Consider the following 23,462-nt stretch of genomic DNA (forward strand, 5'->3'; position numbering starts at 1 on the left):
TAGATTTTGGTAGCCCGACTGGAAAAATCGCTAGCCCAGGGACGTCGGGCTAGCGATTTTGCGAGCCCTGTATCTGATTGAGGAATCACTCATCTTTGGAAAAGAGAGTTTATTACAGAGAAATGGCTCTTTCCCAAATAAAAGCTATACTATACGCTTCTTCTGGGCTATATTCCCAGCAGCATATTGTAGCGGGTCAGGGCTGTTCGGGGTTCTGTTTGTACAGTTATGTTTTGTTTATGTTGCCATAGTGACGGGTGACGCCCTCTCGCTGCGACGGTGTGTCCTTCCGGGGTCAGAGGGCGCCCTGTGTGTTGCTGTTGTTGTTGCTGTGCGGTTGCCGCGCTGAGCAGTTAGCTAGCGGCAGTGTTCTTCTGCAGATGTCAATAAACGGCTGTGCTCCCTGGCTAGCTCACGGGAACCAAACAACACCTCCGTCTCCACCTTGTCTGAGCTCGCCACAATATTAAACATATCAGGTGCCCATAAGGAGAATCATGTGCTAACGACTGTCTAAATGACTCGGGTAAAGTTAGTAGCATACATGCTTGTTGTTTTTGTCTGCTTCCACTTGTCTTTGCACTAGGATAATGTCGGCGTAAACGTGCAGTCATATTCGTTGTGTTCCCACTAGTGCTGTCAGCATTAATCTCGTTGAAATGACGTTAACGCCACAACACGGCAAATCTCCGTTAACGAGCTACCCCTGGTCCCCCTGTGTGTGGGGCTAGATATGAAAACCAAAATAATTCCAAACGCCAGATCTGAATGAGGGTGGGGGAGGTTCAATTTGCCATGTTGCAAGGAGAGCTTAACTTCTGTCTCGCTAGCTTGCCCTGTGCTCTTCCTTCTGACGATGCTGTCTGTGTTGAGCTCTCAGTGGATCTGCGCTTGACAGTGCAGCCTAGGCGGAGTAGTCGAATGCAGATTCACTGAGCGTTCAATACAGACAGCATCGTCAGAAGGAAAGTTGATAAAATAAATTACAAATTCTGTATTGGTCGATACATATGCGTACGGAACCGAAAGCACTGTATCGAACGGTTCAATACCGATGCGAGTATCGTTGCTCCCCTAATATATATATATATATATATATATATATATATATATATATATATAAATGAAGACCCTTTTGTGTTTGGTCCCCTGAGACCTCCATGATCAGAGAGAATCTATATTTCTTCTCCTCTCAAGAAATTCAGCAGCAGAGAAAACACAAGGCATCATGAACCGATTCACCGTGTCTAAATAACCCCGCCGTCTTGAGCAGACAACAGGCAACGTGGCAGGAGAACAGCTTCACTCAATAATCTCGTTTATCTATTCACCCATCAGGGAAACAAATCAGTTGTACTTTGGATTGTCTTAGCTGTCAAATGTAATGCAAAAAATATGAGAAACCTCTTATCAAACCACAGTGAGGGTAATTCACACGCTTCCATTCTTCTCCCACACTGAGCAAAAACTAAATGCCTACAAGGAGACATGTAACATGGCATGTGTGCATGGGCTAAACAAGCCTCCTCCCACAGACTCGTGGTGATCCTATTACTGCTTAAAGAGAGGAGTGGAGGGGTCTTTTTCTTTACACAGCAATTAGCCTAATGCAGCATTAACTTTGACCTGCAATGTGCATTTGCCACGACTGCCTGAACTGTCAATGCATTAGTATTCACATCACAAAAACCACCACCATTTTTCCCTCCTTTTTACAGTGTCGCAGATCCTGCCTTAGACTCATTATTGGACTATCCTCATCCAAAGCCTTGTTTTACTCAGTGGATCAATGAAATTCTATTTGAACATCTGTTGGCCAAAACAGCTGTAGATAGCCACTCCAAAAGGAAAGCCCTAATAGGAATTTACTGTTGTCCTTCCACAAGGACACTTCTCTTTGTTTCAAAATAATAAACAGCCACTAATCAGCTCTAAATAAATCATTTATCCTCCCAGGACTTTCTTCTACGTATGAAATGAGGCATTGTTAAGGTAGACTGCTTTCAGCTAAGACACAGTCATTCAGTTTAGTATGTCTGCACACTGAAAAATGGTTTTGTCTGTGTCCTATTTTTTCCCTTTGTCCACAATGTATTGTAAAATATAATGAGCTAATATTAACTCACAATGAATCCCAGCAAAATGAATGATGTGTGTCTTTGTGAGTGTAGGTGTGTGCTTGTAGGTGATGCATTAAGCATATCAATAAACCTGTCATCTTGACATATGCCCTCCTGTGCTTTCTTCCTCCAAACAGCAGCCTTCGTTCAATTAGTGGACCGTAAACATGCTGCTTTTGGCTGAGATGTTGCATCTTTTTAATTCTCGGTATCTTCCTATTAACCGCTGTGGACCCATTCTTTTGCATTCACATGACACTGTAGACATCTGGTGTAGTACAGGTTGAGGCAGAAAGTCCACTGTTTTCTCCATCCTGAGTTCTGTGCACTGAAAAAATAGATTAAACTCAGTTATGCATCCATGCAAACTGGCCCACACGTAAACGAATAAGCATGCAAGAATGCACACATTACTGTATGCTTGCACCCATTAAAATATTCACAATTACTCTCTTTGTAATTTCACTTGTTTAGAGCACATTTTATTCTTCCAATTACACTTTTGTTTGTCAAGCATCAGTGTATCACCAGATCACAAATTAAAGTATTTATTATGAAATTAGAGATATTATTTTGTGAATCTCTATAACACAAAATGCATTTTCTTGCTAACTGAAGTGATTAGTCTTTGTTAAAACAACAAAAAAAAGCCATTAAATTATTGTCCTTCAGCACTGCTTGGTTCTAAAAAAAAAAGGGTTTCTATAACAATGACTAGGCAAAAAAAAAAGTCAAGTCAGTCAAAATCTTGGTCTCCATTATGATCTGTTTGCTTACAAACATATATAGGAAGTTGTCTTTTTCATGCAGATGAGTTGTAGAAGTCAAATGAGTCCCTTTTAGACTTCTGTGTCATGATGCCAAGTTGTCTATGATGCAGGTAAAGTAGAAAAAAAATTGTTTTTTTTTGTCATTTTTTTAAACTTTATTAATGCGAGACACAGCTTCCAACTCACAGTTGCATTTACAGGAAGCATTGCCAAATGTTTTATGGCTGCACATCAAAGGAAATGATGATAGCATGATCTCTGGCGAGACCGCCGTTACTCAGTCAGTCTTCCCAGCCCCGGAGCAGATATCCGCTATCTTCTGCTTCCACTGCCATCACAACTGCAGATTTGAATGTGTTCGTTTCTGGATGTGAGGTGGTTTGTGGATTCCTGCTAGGTGCTTTATGCTTATGGAAACACACTTTTGTTACCAATATGTAAATCAGATTATTGGAGACACCTTTTCTATTCATTTAGGTATAGTAACCATTACTCATGTAGCAGAGAATAATGAATCAATTATTGTGCAAATTAATCTTGGTACTACACGTGTGCTTGGATCAGGCTCTGAGAAATTCTCACTCTTAATATAGGCCAATACTTTAAAGACAATTTATCATTAATGAGACTGAAGTGGATTATGGCTCAGGACTATGAGAGACTGTAGATATATGATGTGGGGTTTTCTCTACCACCTTTCCCTGTCAATTCAGGCTTGACATAATTCTGATTTCTATGTGTGACTATAAAAATCCTCCGGTTGAAATCAAACAATCATTGAAATAATCAGGGAAAAATAAAATAGGCCATACAATAGCTGGATGAAATAAAGGCTTGAGTTACGCTCCGTGTTTAAATTAGTCCTGCGTGAGCTATATATCGGCTAATGTGCCTGACAGTCCATTTTCATCATAGCATCTTCTCCCGGGAGTAATATAATGTCTGCCCTTCAGGCGATGTAAATGAAGAAAAATGTAAAAGCCTGAGCCGAGGCTCAGACTGTGCATCAGTGAAGTTAAATGTGATTGAAGCGCAGTGTTGTAGCCTATAGACTAATTTCATCTTATGGGAGGAAACCCAGAAATGCCATATTAATATGTAATTACCACTATTACAGTTTCCTGTCTCAAGTTTGAATATCCACATTATATAGAGGATAATGGATATTTTTCCCTCATAATGTTAAATAGGTTGGGACTTTAATATGCTAACACATGTCTAAGTTAGTGTATGCATGTAAGTATTCCATTTTGAAAATGCCATTACTGCTATTTTACCACTGTGTGTTTCAGTTAGGGTGTTTCTGTGCCATGTGTCCCATCAAGTGGTCAGGTTCAGGTGGTCCATTTATGACATATTGTTATGGGAAAACAAAACCATAAAATAAATGAATGAAATAATGTGAGAAGTTTATTTCGGTATTTGATTATCAGGGAACTGCCAGGATGTTTGTACCATTGGGGTTAAGTAGAATGAAGTACAAATATCTCAGAATAAAACAATATGTAGCTTTTTGGTGTTTTCACACAAAAGTCAGATGATAGTTTATGCAACACCATCCATCCATCCACTTATTCTAACAGGCTTGTCTTTGCACTGTTGGAGGAAGGCATGGAGACACAGGGAGAGCATGCAAACTCCTCAGAGAAAAGCTCCAGAATGAATTTGAACCCACGACCTTCTTGCTGTGAAGCAACAGTCGGGCCCTTGAGTTCAATGAGTTTCCATAGCGGCATTATTTTTCAGGATGTGGTGCCCTCTTGTGACTTTTGTGCAAATTTCAATCTGCTGAAAACATAAGTAAAGAAATAAATTCATCCACATAGTCTCACAGCAAGTTGCATTCAAAACAATAAATATTAACAGAATAGTTAATGTATAACAGTTTTGCTATAACTAAACTAAAATAGTATTGAATACAATGTAAAATAAAGATAGTAATAATAATATTTAATAATCCGCCAGTCCTGTGGGGGCGCTGCCAGGCGTTTCTAGACCTTAGGCCTCTTTTTCCTCGGAGCGGAAGCTCGACTGTTGTTTATCCGGCTCTGCATCGTCTCGTCGTGTGAGCAACGATGGCTAGCACTGGTGCAAAACAAGCGCCTAAAATTGTCTCCAAAACTTCTGCGGGAGGCACCGGGGCGGCGGGGGCTAGTGGTGGGCCCCCGATAATGCCCCTCGCCTCTCCGCTCATGGGGAAAAAGAAAAAGCCGTTTCTAGGGATGCCTGCTCCGCTCGGTTACGTTCCCGGTCTCGGCAGAGGGTGAGCTAACTTAAAGCTACATGCTGCTAGCCAGATTGACCCTTTTTTTTTTCTTCAATCGTACTAACCCAAGTTAATAATGAGTAAAATTTAAGTACAAGGTAGTTTTACAATACATTAATTAATTGGTTAATATATATATATAATTTATACGTGAATAAAGTGCATATCGTTTCCTTTACCATGGCAAGTACGCCAGACTATGAAGTTTTTAAATAGTTTAGTGGTTTTATGATTTAATTGCTTTGCCAAACGTGAACTGTTAAATTGAAATTTAATTCAAATAGAGTTAAATGTCAATATATGCTCTTCCTAAATCCATAGTCCTCTAATATATAATCTGTTTTAGACAAGCGAGCAAAATTTAAGTTAAAAAGTCATAGTGATCAAAATAGTGTTATGTCACTGTGTTATAGAGAAGAGTAAAGACCTCGCGGTATAATTTTGGCCTGGCTGTGTTTATTTATGTCACATTTAAATGAATGCTTTTCCCTCCAGTGCCACCGGTTTCACCACCCGATCTGATATCGGTCCTGCTCGTGATGCCAATGATCCAGTGGATGACCGGCATGCACCCCCTGGAAAGAGGACGGTCGGGGACCAAATGAAAAAGAACCAGGATGATGATGATGAAGATCTGAATGACACCAACTATGATGAGGTATCTGTGATTTGTTGTAGATAAAGTTTTTTTTTTCTGAGAGTTTAAATGATCAAGTCACAATTTTAAAGCCAATTTCTTTTATTATGAGCAGTTAATTTGATAATCTTGTCATACTTTGTTGTTTCTCTTGTAGTTTAATGGTTATGCAGGTAGCTTGTTCTCAAGTGGGCCCTATGAGAAAGATGATGAGGAAGCTGATGCTATATATGCAGCGCTGGACAAGAGGATGGATGAAAGACGCAAAGAAAGAAGGTTACAAAAAAAAGAGTCTATTGTTTAATTGTTTATCAATGCACAGTGTATTTGTTTTCAAATATATTATGGATTTTATATTGCAGGAGTCTTTTGTTCATGGTTGTCGTTGTATTTTAGGGAGCTGAGAGAAAAGGAGGAAATTGAGAAATACCGTATGGAGCGACCAAAGATTCAGCAGCAGTTCTCAGATTTAAAGGTAAGAGATTGACCCTAATATTCCAAACCTCTCTTCAGTATCATTTATGGAGTTAAAAAATCTAATGTTGTCTTCTTTTTGCACTAAAAGCATCTTAAATGCATTTTGGTTTTATTGGCTTTATTATCATATCTACAGAAGAAAAGGATTAATATTATCCAATGCAATTCTTTGGTTGAATCAGAATCAGAAGGCTTTTTTTAATGCCTGAGGAAATTATGTGATCAGAGTTTCTCCAAGACTGTAAGAACAGCAGCTAACTAAAATAAATTAAATATTTCAATATATTGCAAAGTTATGCAATATAATAAAATAGCTCTAATATAAAAAAATGGCTTTAATTATAAATGGCTTTAATGATAAATGTCCCAGTATATTACACAAATGAAATATATAGTTGACATTGTGGTGCCCCTCTTGTCATACTGTGCTTTTTTGTTTTCTCTGTAGAGGATGTGCAAATAGTAAGCATGTGCAGGCAGTACAGCATACACTGTGCTTTAAATGGAAGAATTGTACAATGAGATAGCCACAGGCAGGATCGGTTATAGTCTCTAGATTCATGATTTTTAAGCAATGAATTCCCAGGCTAAGATCTTTCTGTGAAAATAGCTTAGTCATAGCCTAGTAGTGAAAAGTGCCTTGCATGTTTGTCTCTGAAACAGTGTTCCCTTTTCTTCTTGTTTTACTGAGGAAATAAAATACTGATTAAAATAGAGGTGCTATTTTAATCAGTACAGATATTTGCAGATTCTGTGCAGTAAATCACATTTAGCTTAGGTACTCAGGTATTATCAAACAATCGTAAATGAAAGCAATGCTCACATCCCATTCTTTTCTCCAACATCTTTCTTTACTATTTCTCTACAGAGGAAGCTTGCAGAGGTGTCAGAGGAGGAATGGCTGAGCATTCCTGAAGTGGGAGATGCCAGAAACAAGCGCCAGAGGAATCCCCGCTATGAGAAGCTCACCCCTGTCCCCGACAGCTTCTTCTCCAAACACTTGCAGAGTGGAGAGAACCACACCTCTGTTGACCCATTGCAAGGGGTCAGTATACTGTGTATACAAATAGAAATAATTTTTGTAACTCATATTTACTTCCAAGTGCACTTCACTAAACTTCAGGGTGTAGTTTCACTATGGCCCAGCAGGAGTCAGGATATCTCCTTGGAAAAAAAGTTACTCTCCAGTTACAGCAGTTTGCTCAGTTTTTCTCTGTTTAACAGACTGGACACCTGTTGCTACAGTAATTGGTCACACGAACTTTGTTGGCATTTAAAATACATTTGAAAGGGACACTTCATTGACCTGTGCATGCAGGTAGACGTCCATGAATTGAAAATGGAGACATGCGTGCTGATTTAAAAAGTTGAGTTTTTTAAGAGGTATAGCCTCCTAACAGAGAAAAAGTCATTGCTTGACTTTAAATTAAAAGATTGAAGTAATTTGTGTCATTTTGCATTGGCTAGAAAAGTGTTACATGATTCAGGCTTTTGTTTCAAGAGCTGTTTAAACGTGCCATGACAGACTTCTCACAGACTGTGTTGCTCCTCTCTGTTGACATTGTTTCCTATCTCTACTAGCTGGGAGGTCTGAACACACCTTATCCAGGAAGCATGACACCTGGTCTGATGACACCAGGGACCGGAGAACTGGATATGAGGAAAATTGGTCAGGCCAGAAACACACTCATGGATATGAGGCTCAGTCAGGTAAATGATGCATCACCTAGCGCAACTTTCACTTTTACTTTCTTCTAGGATTCATGCTGCTGCCATTATACTGATAGAAACAACTTAACTATTCTCTATCCCTTTGTCTACATGTTTTCTGTATTCAGGTGTCTGACTCAGTGAGTGGACAAACAGTAGTGGATCCCAAGGGTTACTTGACAGATCTTAACTCTATGATCCCCACTTATGGAGGAGACATCAGGTAGAGAGACACTGACAGCATCAGATTGCTATATTTGTGTAAAAGAAGTTGCTGTGTGTATATGTGTTTAATCGCTTATTTGTGGCTCTGCTTGTTCAGTGACATCAAGAAGGCTCGTCTGCTGCTGAAATCAGTGAGGGAAACAAATCCCCATCACCCACCTGCCTGGATTGCTTCTGCCAGGCTGGAGGAGGTGACTGGGAAGTTGCAGGTGGCCAGAAACCTGATCATGAAAGGCACAGAGATGTGTCCGAAGGTAAAGGAAGTTAAACAGTACAATAAAACTATTAAATGACAACACAAGGATGCTGATGTTTTCTGGATATTTTGCTCAAATTAACCCTATAATCTCTAAGATTGCATTTCTTAGAATATGGTATTAGTATATCGCTAGTATTATAATGTAACAGCTGCTTAAATTTAAGACGTAACATTACTTCTTGAATAAGTTGCAAATGGGGGCAATGGTTTGTGCTTTCCTGTTTAAATAAGTGTTTTCCCTTTGGATTAGAGTGAGGATGTGTGGCTGGAGGCTGCCAGGCTCCAGCCTGGTGACACAGCCAAAGCGGTGGTAGCCCAGGCTGTCCGTCACCTTCCACAGTCTGTGCGCATCTATATCCGAGCTGCAGAGCTGGAGACAGACGTCAGGGCTAAGAAACGAGTCCTCAGAAAGGGTAAGGTTGTCGTTTATCCCCTCCAATATTTAACAAAAAGCTTTTTTGTGTGTTTGTGTTTATTTATTCACAGATTACCAGAAATTCGTCTTCCTGTTATGATATGAGCCGAAGTTCATGCGCCTTCCCAGCAATGCATATCAGAATGAACCATTTCTGCCAAAAGAAAGAAACTTAATTTCTGCAGGGCCAAAACTCAAGACCAGTCTCAATCTGTTTATCTTCTTATAAAATCACCCGCACAGATCTGCTCACTTTCTTTATTCATAAGGTTGCAACAAAAGATTTTATCACAGTTACATTTGGCAGCTGTGTTTCTGGCTTCTTGTCAAAGCGAGACCATGGTGTCAATGCTCTAACTTACGCACACACACAAACGCTTATTAACACTTCCCAGCAGCATACCCCACTGACAGAGATGGATCAGCGTTTCCTCTGAGGAAGAGCTTACTCCGCCTCTACATGTTCAGTTGCCTCTGCTCTACTTTTCTCAGTTACATACAAAGCACACTCCCATCCCAGCTGACACTGTTGAAAATATGTTATTTATTTTTGTTGTCTGTGCTTGTGTGTTCTCTGAGCTCTATAGGATCTTTGTTAAATAGTTTTTGTGTTCTTGTTTTTATGAATTCTTGCATTGAAGTTATTCAAAATAAAAAGCATCAGCAAAATAACTTAGTACTTATTTAACTGTTCCCTGTCATAGCGCTGGAAAATGTATCCAAGTCAGTTCGACTGTGGAAGACAGCTGTTGAACTGGAGGAACCAGAGGATGCCAGGATCATGCTCAGCAGAGCTGTGGAGTGTTGCCCTACAAGTGTGGAGGTACTTCACCAACATGAACATTTGGAAATTGGACTGAATGTCTCAGAGTGCAGCACAATATATGAACATATGCAATGAACTTTATAACTAACTCTCTGTCCTCTCTAGCTCTGGCTGGCACTGGCCCGGTTAGAGACGTATGAGAACGCTCGTCGTGTCCTGAACAAAGCTCGAGAGAATATCCCCACTGATCGCCACATCTGGATCACTGCTGCGAAGCTGGAGGAGGCCAATGGGAACACTCAGATGGTCGAAAAGATCATTGACCGAGCCATCACTTCTCTGCGTGCCAATGGTGTGGAGATCAACAGAGAACAGTGGATACAGGTTTGTTTCTGGGGCTTTCTGTTTTCTTTGAAATGACTGAGAAGATAAAGGGAGACCAAATTGCTTGTTATTTTTATTCATAAATGAGTGGCTCCCACTTTGAACTGTGATGTGCTTTAAACCTGCATTCGATCTGAAGGCTAACAGACTTTTTGTGACTTTTTGAGTCCTCAGCTATCAAGCTGAGGACTCAAAAAGTCACAAAAAGTCAAAATGGAAAAAATGGCTTTCTTAGCATTTAAATTTTCAATATGATTTAATGGGATCAGTCACTCATTTCAGGACATGCTGAAGGGAAAAAAATTGAGTATGTTTCCTTAAAAAAAAAAGATATGCTCATTGGCTAACAACTTGTGATTGACCAGGCAACAGCCAATAAACAAGCCATTTCACAGGCATGCTCATTCGTCTTTGTCACATCCCATTTTTTAACCAAGATGGCAACAGTAAGATCACTACAGCACACAAAAAACACTAGCACAAAAGTGAGTCATGCCTGAATGAGGGAATCACTTTAACCCTTTAAAGCCGGTCAGAGCAGGCACGCTCCGTTTTGCGTAACTTTTTTTAAATCCCGGTAGCACTGCAACCGTTTAAGCTAGTGCAATAATTTTTTTTGCATATGAAACCGGAGGAGTTGAACTTACATTTGATGCCATCAGCTTGTCCTAGGTTGCAGTTTCCTTCCACGCATAGCTTTAAAAATTGCATAAAAAGCACTTGCAGCAACAAAAACATAATATTCCAGAAACACGCTTTGCCGATCCGATCAGCTATTTGTAGAGCTGGGCGATAGAACGATAACGATATGTATCGCGATATAACTTTTTCTCGATAGAAAAATTAAACTATCGCGATAGACCTCGCCGCTCTTGTCCTCTTAAAAAAAAAAAAAAAAAAAAAAAGAACAGCCAATCCAAATTACGTAGCGCAGAGCCGAACCAATCACAGCCGCAGCGTCACGTCACGTGACTTGTTACGTACAGCACAAGTGCCAAGCCGCACATGTGTATTTGTTTGGGAAGCAGCCAGCCACCCTACCGCCCGGGTAATTAAGGAAAAGAGTGAGCCGACTAGAGAAATCAACCGAGCGTGACCGAAGGTTACCGAAGAGAAAACAGATGATAGTTCCAATGCCGGAGAGATTGTCGAACGGAAGAGCCATAGAAGTTCCGTAGTGTGAAGGTATTTCGGCTATTTCAAGTCTGACAAAAAACAGAGTAGCGTGCACTGTAAATTGTGCCGAAAGCAAGTCTGGAAATACAATAAACTGGTGCATGCGCTACATCCACACGTACCCGGGTATTTTTGAAAACGCAGATTTTTCTATGCGTTTGCACTAGGGCAGGGCGATATGGCAAAAAATATTTATCACGATATAGATTTGAAAATTTGCGATAACGATATAACTGACGATATAATTGACGCAAAACAAAATACAACTCTACAACTTTTTTAGTGGAAAAAAACCCCATCAATTTGTTTTTGTTTAAACAAGCAGCTGTTTATTTTAACGTGCATTACAGCCACACAAAATTCAACAGTGGTTATCCTGTTATATACATGGTTATCCATAATCATGTATATCCACAAAACTTAAGAGGTGCTTTGTAACAAAAGTGCAGTGTGCAAAATCAATAAGTCAAATAATAATATTGCACAAACTCTTGAGTAAAAACAAAACAAACAAAAAACAGATAAATTATGCTACTGCTCCTGGAAGTTTTTCTACATTTCAAGTTTTAAGATTCTTTGTCAGAAACACTAACATGTTCACAGATGCGGGCTTAAGGGAGGACCTTTGACAAGTTACAACATTTCCACCTGTGCTGAACAACCTTTCAGATGCAGAGCTAGTTGCTGGAATGCAGAGGTATTTCCTAGCTAATCTGCTGATGTGGGGAAAGTTTACTGTGTGAACTTTCCACCACGAAAGAGGATCACACTCACTGTCTGCTGGTGGACTATTCACATAACATCTCAGTTCAGATGATAACCTCTCTGCAGTTACCTCCATCTTGCCACTAACTGGTCCCTTCAAAAAACTCCCGAGACTCTTCTTTTGCTTTTTAACAGCTCCCTGATTTGTTTGGTCACCAGTAGATGTATGAAGTGTTTCTGAAAAACCTGTGATACCCTGGTGTGGGACAAGATGCTCTAGTTCACTCATGACTTGAACTTTGATGGCTTTGCTTTCTCTCTCACTGAAATATTCTGTATGAAACCGTGGATCAAGGAAAGAAGCCATGTTAACAAGCCTCTCTGTGACACTGTCTGTGTAGCTTTTGTTCATGTAGTCAAGTATTGCTGTTTTGATGTCTTTGGTCAGCTCAGTGTCACCTTCTTTTACTTTTAACATGTCATTGTTAAACATCTGAAGAACAGGCTTAACACATGAAATGGTTACATACTCTTCAGCAGAGAAAGCATCTGTAAACTCTAGGAGTGGATTCAGTGCAGTGCTGACCGAGTCAAGCACTTCAATGTCTTGCCATGTCAACATGAGGTGCCTTGTGGTTTTATCAGCAGCTAAAACCTGTGTTATAGCTTTTTCTTGTTCCAGCAGCCGTTGGATCATTCTCTGCTTTGAACCCCAACGAGTGCAACATTCAGTTATGAGTTTGTGTTCTGGTAGGCCCAGTTCCTTTTGGGCAGCCTGCAGAGCTCGCTGGCGCTTCCAGCTATGGCCAAAAGCAGCAACAATCTTCTTTCCCACTCCAACTGCTCGTTCGATCCTTGGGTCCTTCACACTTCTTTCTAAAAGACATACATTTAAAAGGAAACACAGTTTCAACAGCACTATTAATGCGGTGTGGAATGTGACATTTAAGTTGTATAACACACAATTATTTACACACACATCTCTCTCTCTCTCTCTAATATATATATATATATATATATATCTTGCAGTACAACTACCCACATTCAGAGATTAATAACACAAACAGTATTATTACCATCATTTAAACTAATACAATAAGTTCTTAATCTGACGTTATAATTAACTTACCTATAGCAAAAAAAAAACAAAAAAACGTACCTATTGCAATGTGCAGGCGATGTCCGAAGCATGAAAGTCTGGTCCAGTTGTTGAGTGCGACGGCTTTCACAATGTTGGCCCCGTTGTCAGTCGTCACACACACTTGTTTTTCCTCCTGAAGATTCCACGAGCTGAGGAACTCTTTTAAGACTCTGGCTATATTTTCCCCAGTATGGTCCTCGGGGAAAAAACATGTTTCGAGGCACTTGTTTTGTAGCTTCCAGTCTTTGTCCACATAATGTATTGTGAGGCTCATGTAGGGGTCTGATGTTCGGCTTGACCACATGTCCGTGGATAACGCATTTGACACCTCAGTACGGATCTCTTCATATAAAGCAGGCAAGGCGACTTTAGAGAAGTATTTGTGGGTAGCTTGTAGCGTGGATCGAACGTTTTAAGCATCTTTTTGAAACCTTCTCTTTCCACACTCTGAATAGGCATCATATCCCTGGCTAAACAATGTGTCACTGCATTAGTTAGCTCCCCCCAGCGTTTGTTACTTTTGTCATAAGGCATGGAGCTATTTAAAGCTACGTAGATTGTTTGTTGAGTCATCTTCTTTGGTCTTACCACCTCGCTAGTTGAAGCGGACAACTCTTCACGTGCTTTAATGGCTTTTTTGTACTCAGAGGAGTGCTTCTGCTTCAAATGATAAAATAGGTTTGTAGTGTTTCCTCCCTTCGCCGCGATGGCCCGCTTGCATGTTCTACAAAAAATTTTGCTTTGGTGGGTATCCGATGGACGAAAACCAAACCACTTCCACACCACCGAAGTTGCACCGTTTTTACTGACCAATTCTGGCTCACCCGCTTCATTCAAAGACGCGCCTTCGTCCGTGTCATCCTCCATTGCCGCCATACTTTTTCTGCCATGTGCGTATGAAAACAAAGGCACTGCGCATGCGCATTTTGCCCACATTCTATCGCGATATTTCATTTTCCTATCGTTGCCGAACTTTATACTGGTATTATCGTGAACGGTATAATATGGCCCAGCCCTAGTTTGCACCTTTCGTCCACACGTAAACGGCGTTTTTGGTCACTGAAAACGAAGCTTTTTGAAAACTCCCGTTTTTGCATTTACGTGTGGACTAGAAAAACGGAGAAAACGCAGCGTCAAAGGTGTGCGCATTTTTTGACGTCACACTGTGCGCCACGTTATTGTTTCGGTGAAATGAATTTCTACAATACTGTTACTGTTACTTGTACTCTCTGCAGTGTTTAAATCCTTACATATACACACAGTTACTGTCCCTCCACACATACGACTCGGTTCTGCTTCTATGCCCCGACTCGGTTCTGCTTCTATGCCCCAGCTTTGTTTACTTTTTCCCACCGAGGCTTCTAGACTTCTGATTGGCCAACATTTCTGCACGGTTAGGAATCTAGCGCCACCTGCTGCTTCGGCATGTTCATAGCAGCGTTTTCCTTCATTTCTGCCTTTATGTGTGGACGGTGTGTGGATTATGTGTGGATTATTTTTTAAAACGAAAACGGAAAATCTCCGTTTTCAAAAATACCCGTGTACGTGTGGACGTAGCCTCAGTCTCTGACTGGAAGCGCTAATTCGTCATTCGGCTTTTGTCAGACTAAAGTAACTGTTAAAACTGTTTGAAAAGCTAAGCTATACAACAAGAAGAGATTGAGAATTTCCTTTTAGTTCTCAGTTTATTTGATATTGACAAAAGTTAGTCAGTTTTGTCTGTTCTTCTGTAAAACAAACTAAGATTTATTTTTAGAATTAATATTTTGTTTCTAAGTGGAATTGACAATTTAGTCTGTTTCATTTGTTCTATTTTGAAACTTAAACGCTTTAGCGGCTGCCTTTTGTGTAGTTTGCAATATTTGCCTTTATTTATCTGAAAAAGTCTCATGTTCCTTAAGTACATCTACCCTGTTGAACTTATTATGGGAAATAAATATTTAAATAAAAACAAGCTGCTGATTATTTCACATTTTACTTGTGAGCAACGGCACATTTAAATCTTACAAATATAGTTATTTGGCTTATATCGTGATAGATATCGTTATCGCCTGAAATGAAAAAAACATCGTGATATGAAAAAATCTTATATCGCCCAGCTCTAGCTATTTGTAACACTTCCTATATCCAACAGCGCGAACTATCGCATGTCCGCCATGACCTGCCCGAAACTGGAAGTGACGTCATTTTGCGGAAATGTAGTTTTTTTTTACCATCAGGGCCTTATGAGCCTATACTGGTGTTTTTAAAAGTTATGTTTGACTTTATGACTTTCTGTGTCGTTTCTGGGATGCTTAGGACTCGTATTGCACTGCTGGAAATAGTTTATTTTGATGCATATGCTGTTTTTTTTTTTTTTGCAAATTTGCATTATAATATTTATTTTCATTTTTCCTGCAGTATATAAAAATTGGTGTATTTCAAAAATAAAACTATGAAGACACTTTAAAATAAATTTCCTGTGGTGGGAAACTATTTTGTGCAACTTTTTTGTATTTGCAGTTTTGAGGGGTAAGCCTCTTAAATTTCTCTAACTAGAAATATATGTTAAAAAAACAAAAACGATTTTAAATTTTTTTGTAGTTTATTGCACTTTTTTGCAAATTATGTTATTACTATGCACTTAATGCAGACATATTATTTAAATTTGAGCTATAATGGTTGTATTGATGTATATCAACTTGAAATGCTCCCAAAAATGGCTCTACAGCATGTAAAAATATAATATAAGCTCTGGCGGACTTGGTTCTATGGTAGGTCTTAAAGGGTTAACTAAGTGAGGAAGCCAATAATGTGACGTATCCTGTTTCTGAAAAGGCCCAAAGATTCACGCTGGACAGCCTGCTGCACTTAAACTTGAAGCGAGGATCTGTTTTGGGAGATTTCATACGAACTTGTTATTGCGAATTGTTCATTGGTTGTTGTTGGACTTACTCTTTTAGAGACTTTGCTGTGGAGTTAAGTTTGTAAGTCTGCAAGAGCAAATTAAAACCTTGCAAAGACAAACTACTGATTTATTTTACATTTACATGACTAGAGTCCCCTAAAGGCTCCAGAGAATTGCCTGTTTACACATTACCTGTCTCACTGTTGTGAAGAGAAAACGGCTTTTAGCCAGAATATGCGGAACACTTATCCAAACAACTTTGAAGTCAACCCTACTCTTCCTTGGCTCCCCAGCAATCCACTTGCCAAGTGTGGGACATGTTAAATGAATGGTTTGTGAGAACAGCAAACAACTCACACAAGATCCTCAAAGAGATGCCAGTAATGTTTCATCTGGATGCAAAACAACACACCACTGTGTCTAATGTTTTCTTTAGTGCAGTACACAGCTGTTTTGCAGTAATTGGCTTTAACTGAAATTCCTCTTTTGCATAGTTGTTTTATTTGTTTCTTTTTTCTTTTTTTTGCCAGTGGTATTTTTTTCTTGTCACCGCAAATATTTGCTTATTAATGTCTGTCAGCTTTAATATTATTATTATTTTATAAATCTGCAGGTGTTCTGATGTCAGTTTTAAAATTTCTTTCTAATTAATATTAGAATTATTTTTGTGTTAATCACTTTATCATTTCATTTGAATGGCTTACCTAGAATTGATACCAGCAGTTCATCCAGTAATTTTGCACCCTTCTTCTTCTACCAAAGTGTCTATCCTTCTAAATGCTTGTTCATACCCTGCAGGACGCAGAGGAGTGTGACAAAGCAAGTAGTGTGGCTACCTGCCAGGCTGTGATAAGGGCTGTCATAGGGATTGGAATTGAGGAGGAGGACCGCAAACACACCTGGATGGAAGATGCCGAGAGTGTAAGTATAGAGAGATTAGTTTGGGTTTTTTAAAATAAGTTTTTTACATACTTGCTGTTGTAGTTAAATTTAACAATGAGATGGTTGTGTGTTTGTGCCTCAGTGTGTGGCCCATGGGGCGCTGGAGTGTGCCAGGGCCATCTACGCCCATGCTCTCCAAGTATTCCCAAGTAAAAAAAGTGTCTGGCTTAGAGCTGCCTACTTTGAGAAGAACCATGGCACCAGGTGACAATCTTTAATTTCCAAATGCAAACATTAGCAGTCAGAAGGTGACAGTTGCTGTTTCGCATCGCTATACTTATTTATTCTTTTTTGCTCCTGTGCTTTATGACCTGCTGCTTCGTCGTCGCCGCCGCATCCATTATTCTTTCATGGCACATTTAATTTCTCAGAGAGTCCTTGGAGGCTTTACTTCAGAGGGCTGTGGCTCACTGCCCCAAAGCAGAGGTATTGTGGCTAATGGGTGCCAAGTCCAAGTGGCTTGCTGAGGATGTGCCAGCAGCCAGAAGCATCCTTGCTCTGGCCTTCCAGGTAATTAAAAAGCATTCACTTCTCGATACAGCATGTCAAATATTAGAGTAATCTATGTATACCTATGTCTAACTCTGTTATCCTGTGTCTTCTGCTTCTCCTCTCCCTCTGTCCTCCTCTGTCTGTTTTCATAGGCTAACCCAAACAGTGAAGAGATCTGGCTTGCTGCTGTCAAACTGGAGTCGGAGAATAATGAGTATGAAAGAGCCCGTCGACTGCTAGCCAAGGCCCGCAGCAGTGCACCAACAGCCAGGGTAAGTGTATCTGTGTGAATTTCAGAGTAGGGAACTATTGTAAAGGTTACTTCGTAGAAAGGATAAAAGTTAATACTTGGTTTTCTGTTTGAGCTTTTAATACTTGGTTGAATTATAGAATTGCCTAAAAAGCTATTAAGAAGATTAATGAAATCAAGTTGTTCAGGTTATCTCATGTCACTTGCACTGAGTATGACTGCGTTTGCATTGAATCAATCCTGTCCTTTCACTTTGACTGGCCTTTTATGAACTGTACTACATTGTGTTTTTCATGTAGTGTTATTAATTTTTGAACTCTGACACATTTTGGATGAGTGATTCAAGTGTTAGTTTATTTTTCTGTTTTGAAACCACTGCTCTCTACATAATGGTGCAATTTCCTTGAGGTTGTTTCTGGGAACACTGTCAGGTTCAGGCTTGCAGGTTTTCCACAGATTATGCCGTTCAGTACCACATAGGCTGACAGATGTGTCAGCCAAGCTTTTAAACCACCACTCTGTCTGTCAAGTGACCTGGTAACACTCCCCTTTATCTTTGTTGTATGCTGACAGATGTGAGTAAGAGAATCTGCCTTAATGTTTGCTGTACTGCTTGTCCTATCAGATAACACAAAGTTTTAGTGTTAACCACTTAAGCATTTAGGCAAAAACTTAGCAAGTTGGCATTTGATAAAACTGATGTATAGACTTGCAAGTACTGGGGTTCAGTATAAGCATTTTCCTTGTTTTACATTATTCTGTTTCAGGTGTATTACAATGCATTTGCAAATATAAAACTTCATAGGTCTCATTTGTATTTGTAATCTCTACAGGTGTTTATGAAGTCAGTGAAATTGGAGTGGGTGTTGGGAAACATAGAAGCTGCCCAGGAGTTGTGCACCGAGGCCCTGAAGCACTACGAGGACTTCCCTAAGCTTTGGATGATGCGAGGCCAAATCGAGGAGCAATGTGAAAATATGGATAAAGCTAGAGAGGCCTATAACCAAGGGGTGAGGATGGGGTTATGTTTGGGGCGTGGGTTTGTTTTACCGGTAGTATTGGATTGACCACAAATGCAAAGGAAGGAAGTGTTTTATTTTTTGATGAAAATGAGTGTATCATTAAAAACCAGAGTAAGGGTTAAGGATTTTTATTTTCATTGGTACAGTTAAAGAAGTGTCCCCACTCTGTGCCACTGTGGTTGTTGCTGTCACATTTGGAAGAGAGAGTGGGACAGCTGACCAGAGCCAGAGCAATCCTCGAGAAGGCGCGGCTCAAGAATCCCCAGACCGCTGAGCTGTGGTAAGAAAATACACGACAACAAGGAACTAGGAAGAGTTTGGAAAAGGTCACCTGCGCAGCAGTGTATTTTAGCATATGCAGGTTTTTTTTCTCTCCTATCCATGAAAACCTGTAAAAAGTTACAGCTGGAAAACATTATATTTGTGCCTCCAAACTAGAAGCAGGCTTAATTTGCTTTTGCAAAACCACATCAACCGAAACTGGCACATCAAGAACATATATAACACCAACACCATTTATTGCCATAAATTCTGAAATAAAGGCATCTAAAAGTACATATGATCTTATTAATCAGGCTGGAGTCAGTCAGATTGGAGTACAGGGCTGGACTGAAGAACATTGCCAATACGCTGATGGCCAAAGCCCTGCAGGAGTGCCCAAATTCAGGTGTGTATAAAATGCTGCTATAGATGGAAAAGCTTTGTTTTTCTGAACCTGTATTAGTGCAAAAAACCCAACATCAATGTATTTTCAGTTAAACAAGCAACTGTTTTTTATGTGGATTAAAGTTATATAAAAATTTGACAGTTTAACCAAAAGGCATTTCCAGTGGAAATTGGCCGACATATCCTCAGCATAACCATGTATAATATCCACAAAACTTAAAAGAGGTTAAACACACACAATACGGCAATATTATGTTGAAGCACAGTACGTATCACTCCGCGAGGCTCCTGCCTACGATAGCCATAATACTCAGACAATCCATCAAGCGGTGCAGGTTCGTAGCTTAGCAAAGTCTTGCTAAAACATTTGACAGATTTTCGAGCGCCGTGTACCACATAAAATCGTTTTGAAGTAGGCTGTGCCAGATTGGAGTCTTTGGCGGGCCGAATCTGGCCCCTGGGTATTTAGTTTGTGATCCCTGCTTTAGATGGTTTGTTTTCCTCTGTGCCCTTCACGTTTATGCAGACTTAACTTTCGTTCATTGCACTGGCACTATTGGACTTTAATGCACAAATTTCAATCTCCTTTTATTTTCTTCCTTCAAAGGTATCCTGTGGGCTGAGGCAGTGTTTTTGGAGGCCAGGCCCCAGAGGAAGACAAAGAGTGTGGATGCTTTGAAGAAGTGTGAACATGATCCACACGTCTTGCTCGCTGTAGCCAAGTATGACTTGAACTTTTCACTCCCTTTAGTAATAGCTATTACTTTTTGTGATAACCTACAATATAAAAATGTGTATTTTGTTGGTGTTTTACATTCAGCAGACCTTTCTGTATGAAACTCTTAACATTTTGAGATGTTCTGCATATGTCAGGTTGTTCTGGAGTGAGCGTAAGATCACCAAGTCTAGAGAGTGGTTCCTCAGGACCGTAAAGATTGAGCCAGATCTGGGGGATGCTTGGGCTTTCTTCTACAAGTTTGAGCTGCAGCATGGCACAGAGGTAAGGATCTGGTGTCTAGACTTGTGCTATTTTGTTCATGCATTAATAAGTTGATTAAATCATTTGAAGTTTGATTCAAACCTGCTGCCTGGCTGGGGGCTTTCTGTGTGGAGTTTTCTAGTTCTTCATGTAGCTGTGTGAGTTTTCCTCAGTATTGATTGCATTGGTCCAGTTTTACTCCAGGCGTTGGTTGTGAATCAATTGTTTGTTATTACTTAGTGTTATTGTATGAAGTGGATATGTCAGCTGCTATAAACTTAAAATTTTCAGATTTATGTTCAGTCGTTAAAATGTGCAGTAAACATGTGAAATCATACATGATAAACATGTAATTAGTTTTTCCAGCTGCATGATTTATGGTATACATTCTTGCTTTTTTTTCCTTTCTTCACAAAGTTGGTAGTCACTTGTTTGTGTGGCCGGTCCATGTGTTGTGCTGTGATTGTATAACATTACTGCTCTGTATGCTTCAGGAGCAGCAGGAAGAGGTGCGAAAACGCTGTGAGAATGCAGAGCCCCGTCATGGAGAGCTGTGGTGTGCCGAGTCCAAACATGTACTAAACTGGCAGAAGAAGACAGGAGAGATCTTAGCACAGGTAGCCAGCAAGATCAAGAACACATTCTGAGAGTGGGGAAATTTGGACTGAAAACACCTGGAGGACTCTGGCAGTCACCAGTATAGAAGTGAGCAGCTATTGACATGCTTATTCTGTACCAGGACTTGCCCATCTCTGGCAGATTTAAAGTATTTACACACGCCCTTACATTTTTTTGTTGTTGTATGTGTCAGGAGAAAGTAATGATTTGACGTCAAAGTGACGGAATCTGTGGATGTTTTTTAAAAATAAAAATAAAAAATCAAAGTGACTGATGGTTACCCTCTTCATCCTGATATGCAGTAAGGAGATCTTTGGCTGCGATGTGAGATTTTTGTGGATACGTTTTTGATCTGTCTGTGTGTATGGGGTTTCAAGGTGTGGCCTCAGCTATCGTTGTGATTTGGCTTCTTTGTTAAAATCCTTGTCTTATACTCTCCTAAAAGTGCTAGAAGAGTACCCTTAGGTGTCCTCTCGGATTTCACAGCATTTTTCTGTTATTATTTAAACCTCCTGAGTCATGCTCTGCTTGATGTTGAAGATCAGAGGTGGTGTGTTTTGTTTTGTTTTGTTAAAACATTGAATTTTGTTTTGCTTCAGGTCCCACACGCCTTCTGGCAAATAATACATTGTTTTCCCTTTGCAACTCTGCTGTGAAGATGCAACCGATGAATCATCTAGTAAGCAGCTGTCGCATGTGCATTGAATAATTAAAGAGAAAAACACCCATTCTAGTGATTCATTCATTCATTTTTAAATCCACCTTTTTAGAATATTACTGAGTATAAAAGGTTACTTTCAGGTTTATTAAATAAATGATTATGTCATAGTAAATCTGCCGTTCTCTTCTCTTTGGTTTAGAGTCATGCAGAGTGTCTCCCATCTTTTTTATCCAATAATCCCTGCTGTTATTTTATAGTTCTGCCGTGTTGGATCATTCAGCATCATCTAAATTTTAATATATTACCACAGAATTCTTCCAAAGGTCTGCCTAGTTCAGCTAACAACCTGACTAACTTTACCGATATCAATCAAATATCACAGTCTGCACTCCCATTGGTCAGTGTTGGTATTCTGCTTGTTAGGCAGAAGAAGGGCAACAAAAGATAAACAGGGCAGGCTATAATAGCTTTGTGGAGTTGGAGTTGGGTAACATTCAGCTCTGTGTACAAGTAGGAAGATGGCAGTTTTTTGTTACTGAAAATGTAACAAAAGCTACAGTTATATAATCAATATGGACTTAAAGGACAGACTTATAAGCTTTAATTCAAGGGGTGTCCAATACCACTGATGAGTTAGAGCTGGTCCAGTGTTTTTACAGTGTTCTGTTTTTATTTATTATTTTGTTTTGTGAGCTGCTTCTATTTTTTTTTCTTCACAAGTTAATGCGGTAAAAGGTTGTGAGATGTTTCCAAGTGATGTGTTTGGAAAGCAGCTGTGAACCACAACGTGCCATCAAAAGAGCTCTTAAGTACAAGTGTAACAGACCAAATATCAGCTGCAAAACAAGAAAAAACAGCTCCTTCAGCGTGATAGCGAGTGCATTAGAGAGGCCAAATCATTTAGACAGGAAAAAAAACAAACCAAGGCACTTTGCAACATAACAAAGTCCACATTTCCATGGATGACAACACCGGTGGATGATCCTGGGATCCTTTCCATTGTAAATGGAGCCTGACTGATATTTAGGACGATACTGATATTTGTTATTTTAAAAATATGATATTGCGATATATTTGTCGATATCTTTTTCTTTTTTTTAAAGAAGACATAAAATAAACATAAACATTTGTTACGTGTACGGTACTTTTTTTTAATCCCCTACCTGAAGCTGCACGGATCAGCTGCTTGTTGCGTTTGGTGGGTTGCGAATAGGGAAGTTGCAGAGTGCCCTCTGGTGGACAACTTATGCAATATCAACACCCACAACGTGGTTGAAGGGCGTTTCTCTCTTCTATGTCATTTATGAGCTGTTACAAATGCAGATACCAATAGACTGGCATACAACTAAGTCAGTCGGGCTCTAATTATAAGGATACAGAGGGTTAACGACAAGGTTCAAACCATACCTGAAAGTAAAAGGAAAGACTTTGCCAGAGCAGTTTGGAAACACCATTCTTTAAACAAATAAAACTGACATCAACCTTTACCGGAATGACGGGACAAAAAAAATTTGGCACAGCCATCCATTGGCTCATAAATCAAGCATACAGCATCTAATAAAAAAATGGACTGGAAACAGTATGATGCACAGACACACATGCTTTCCAGTTTCACTAATCACTAGTGTTGTGATGACACAAGACAGAAAGAGTCATGAAAAACTTAAATGTTGGGCTAAACACCACAAAGTAGGAAACTCATTCCACATTAATTTATTAAATTACATTCTAGCTGCTGAAAATAAGTGACTGTGAAAGATGGTTGTGATTTTTCAACAGTTCATGCAATATTTTTGTTTAACTCAAAGCTGAGAGTCTGTACTTAACGTCCATATTCACTCTGTAATAGGGGTGGGTTTTAATAATCGATTTATCGATTAAAATCGATTCTGGC

The 23,462-nt window shown here is 39.7% G+C and overlaps 2 protein-coding genes across 2 annotated transcripts; one reads left to right on the forward strand and one right to left on the reverse strand.

Moving 5' to 3' along the window:
• Positions 1-4,924: 4,924 nt before the first annotated feature.
• Positions 4,925-21,635, forward strand: prpf6 (PRP6 pre-mRNA processing factor 6 homolog (S. cerevisiae)). Its single transcript, XM_026154288.2, has 21 exons — positions 4,925-5,153; positions 5,652-5,814; positions 5,951-6,069; positions 6,190-6,268; positions 7,139-7,315; positions 7,852-7,980; positions 8,109-8,203; positions 8,303-8,459; positions 8,715-8,877; positions 9,584-9,702; positions 9,811-10,029; positions 16,737-16,859; positions 16,963-17,084; positions 17,252-17,390; positions 17,525-17,644; positions 18,456-18,632; positions 18,791-18,924; positions 19,220-19,311; positions 19,918-20,032; positions 20,184-20,310; positions 20,784-21,635. Exons 1-21 carry the CDS (start codon positions 4,966-4,968, stop codon positions 20,934-20,936), a joined length of 2,910 nt encoding a protein of 969 aa, XP_026010073.1. The 5' UTR covers positions 4,925-4,965; the 3' UTR covers positions 20,937-21,635.
• Positions 11,508-13,502, reverse strand: LOC145423096 (E3 SUMO-protein ligase ZBED1-like). Its single transcript, XM_080295253.1, has 2 exons — positions 13,070-13,502; positions 11,508-12,786 (listed from the first exon to the last, which is right to left on the reverse strand). The coding sequence occupies exons 1-2, from the start codon at positions 13,353-13,355 to the stop codon at positions 11,765-11,767; spliced, it is 1,308 nt and encodes a 435-aa protein (XP_080151379.1). The 5' UTR covers positions 13,356-13,502; the 3' UTR covers positions 11,508-11,764.
• Positions 21,636-23,462: the final 1,827 nt, after the last annotated feature.

This window comes from Astatotilapia calliptera, chromosome 20, assembly GCF_964374335.1.
Source record: "Astatotilapia calliptera chromosome 20, fAstCal68.1, whole genome shotgun sequence".
In the NCBI taxonomy this organism is placed as follows: Eukaryota; Metazoa; Chordata; class Actinopteri; order Cichliformes; family Cichlidae; genus Astatotilapia; species Astatotilapia calliptera.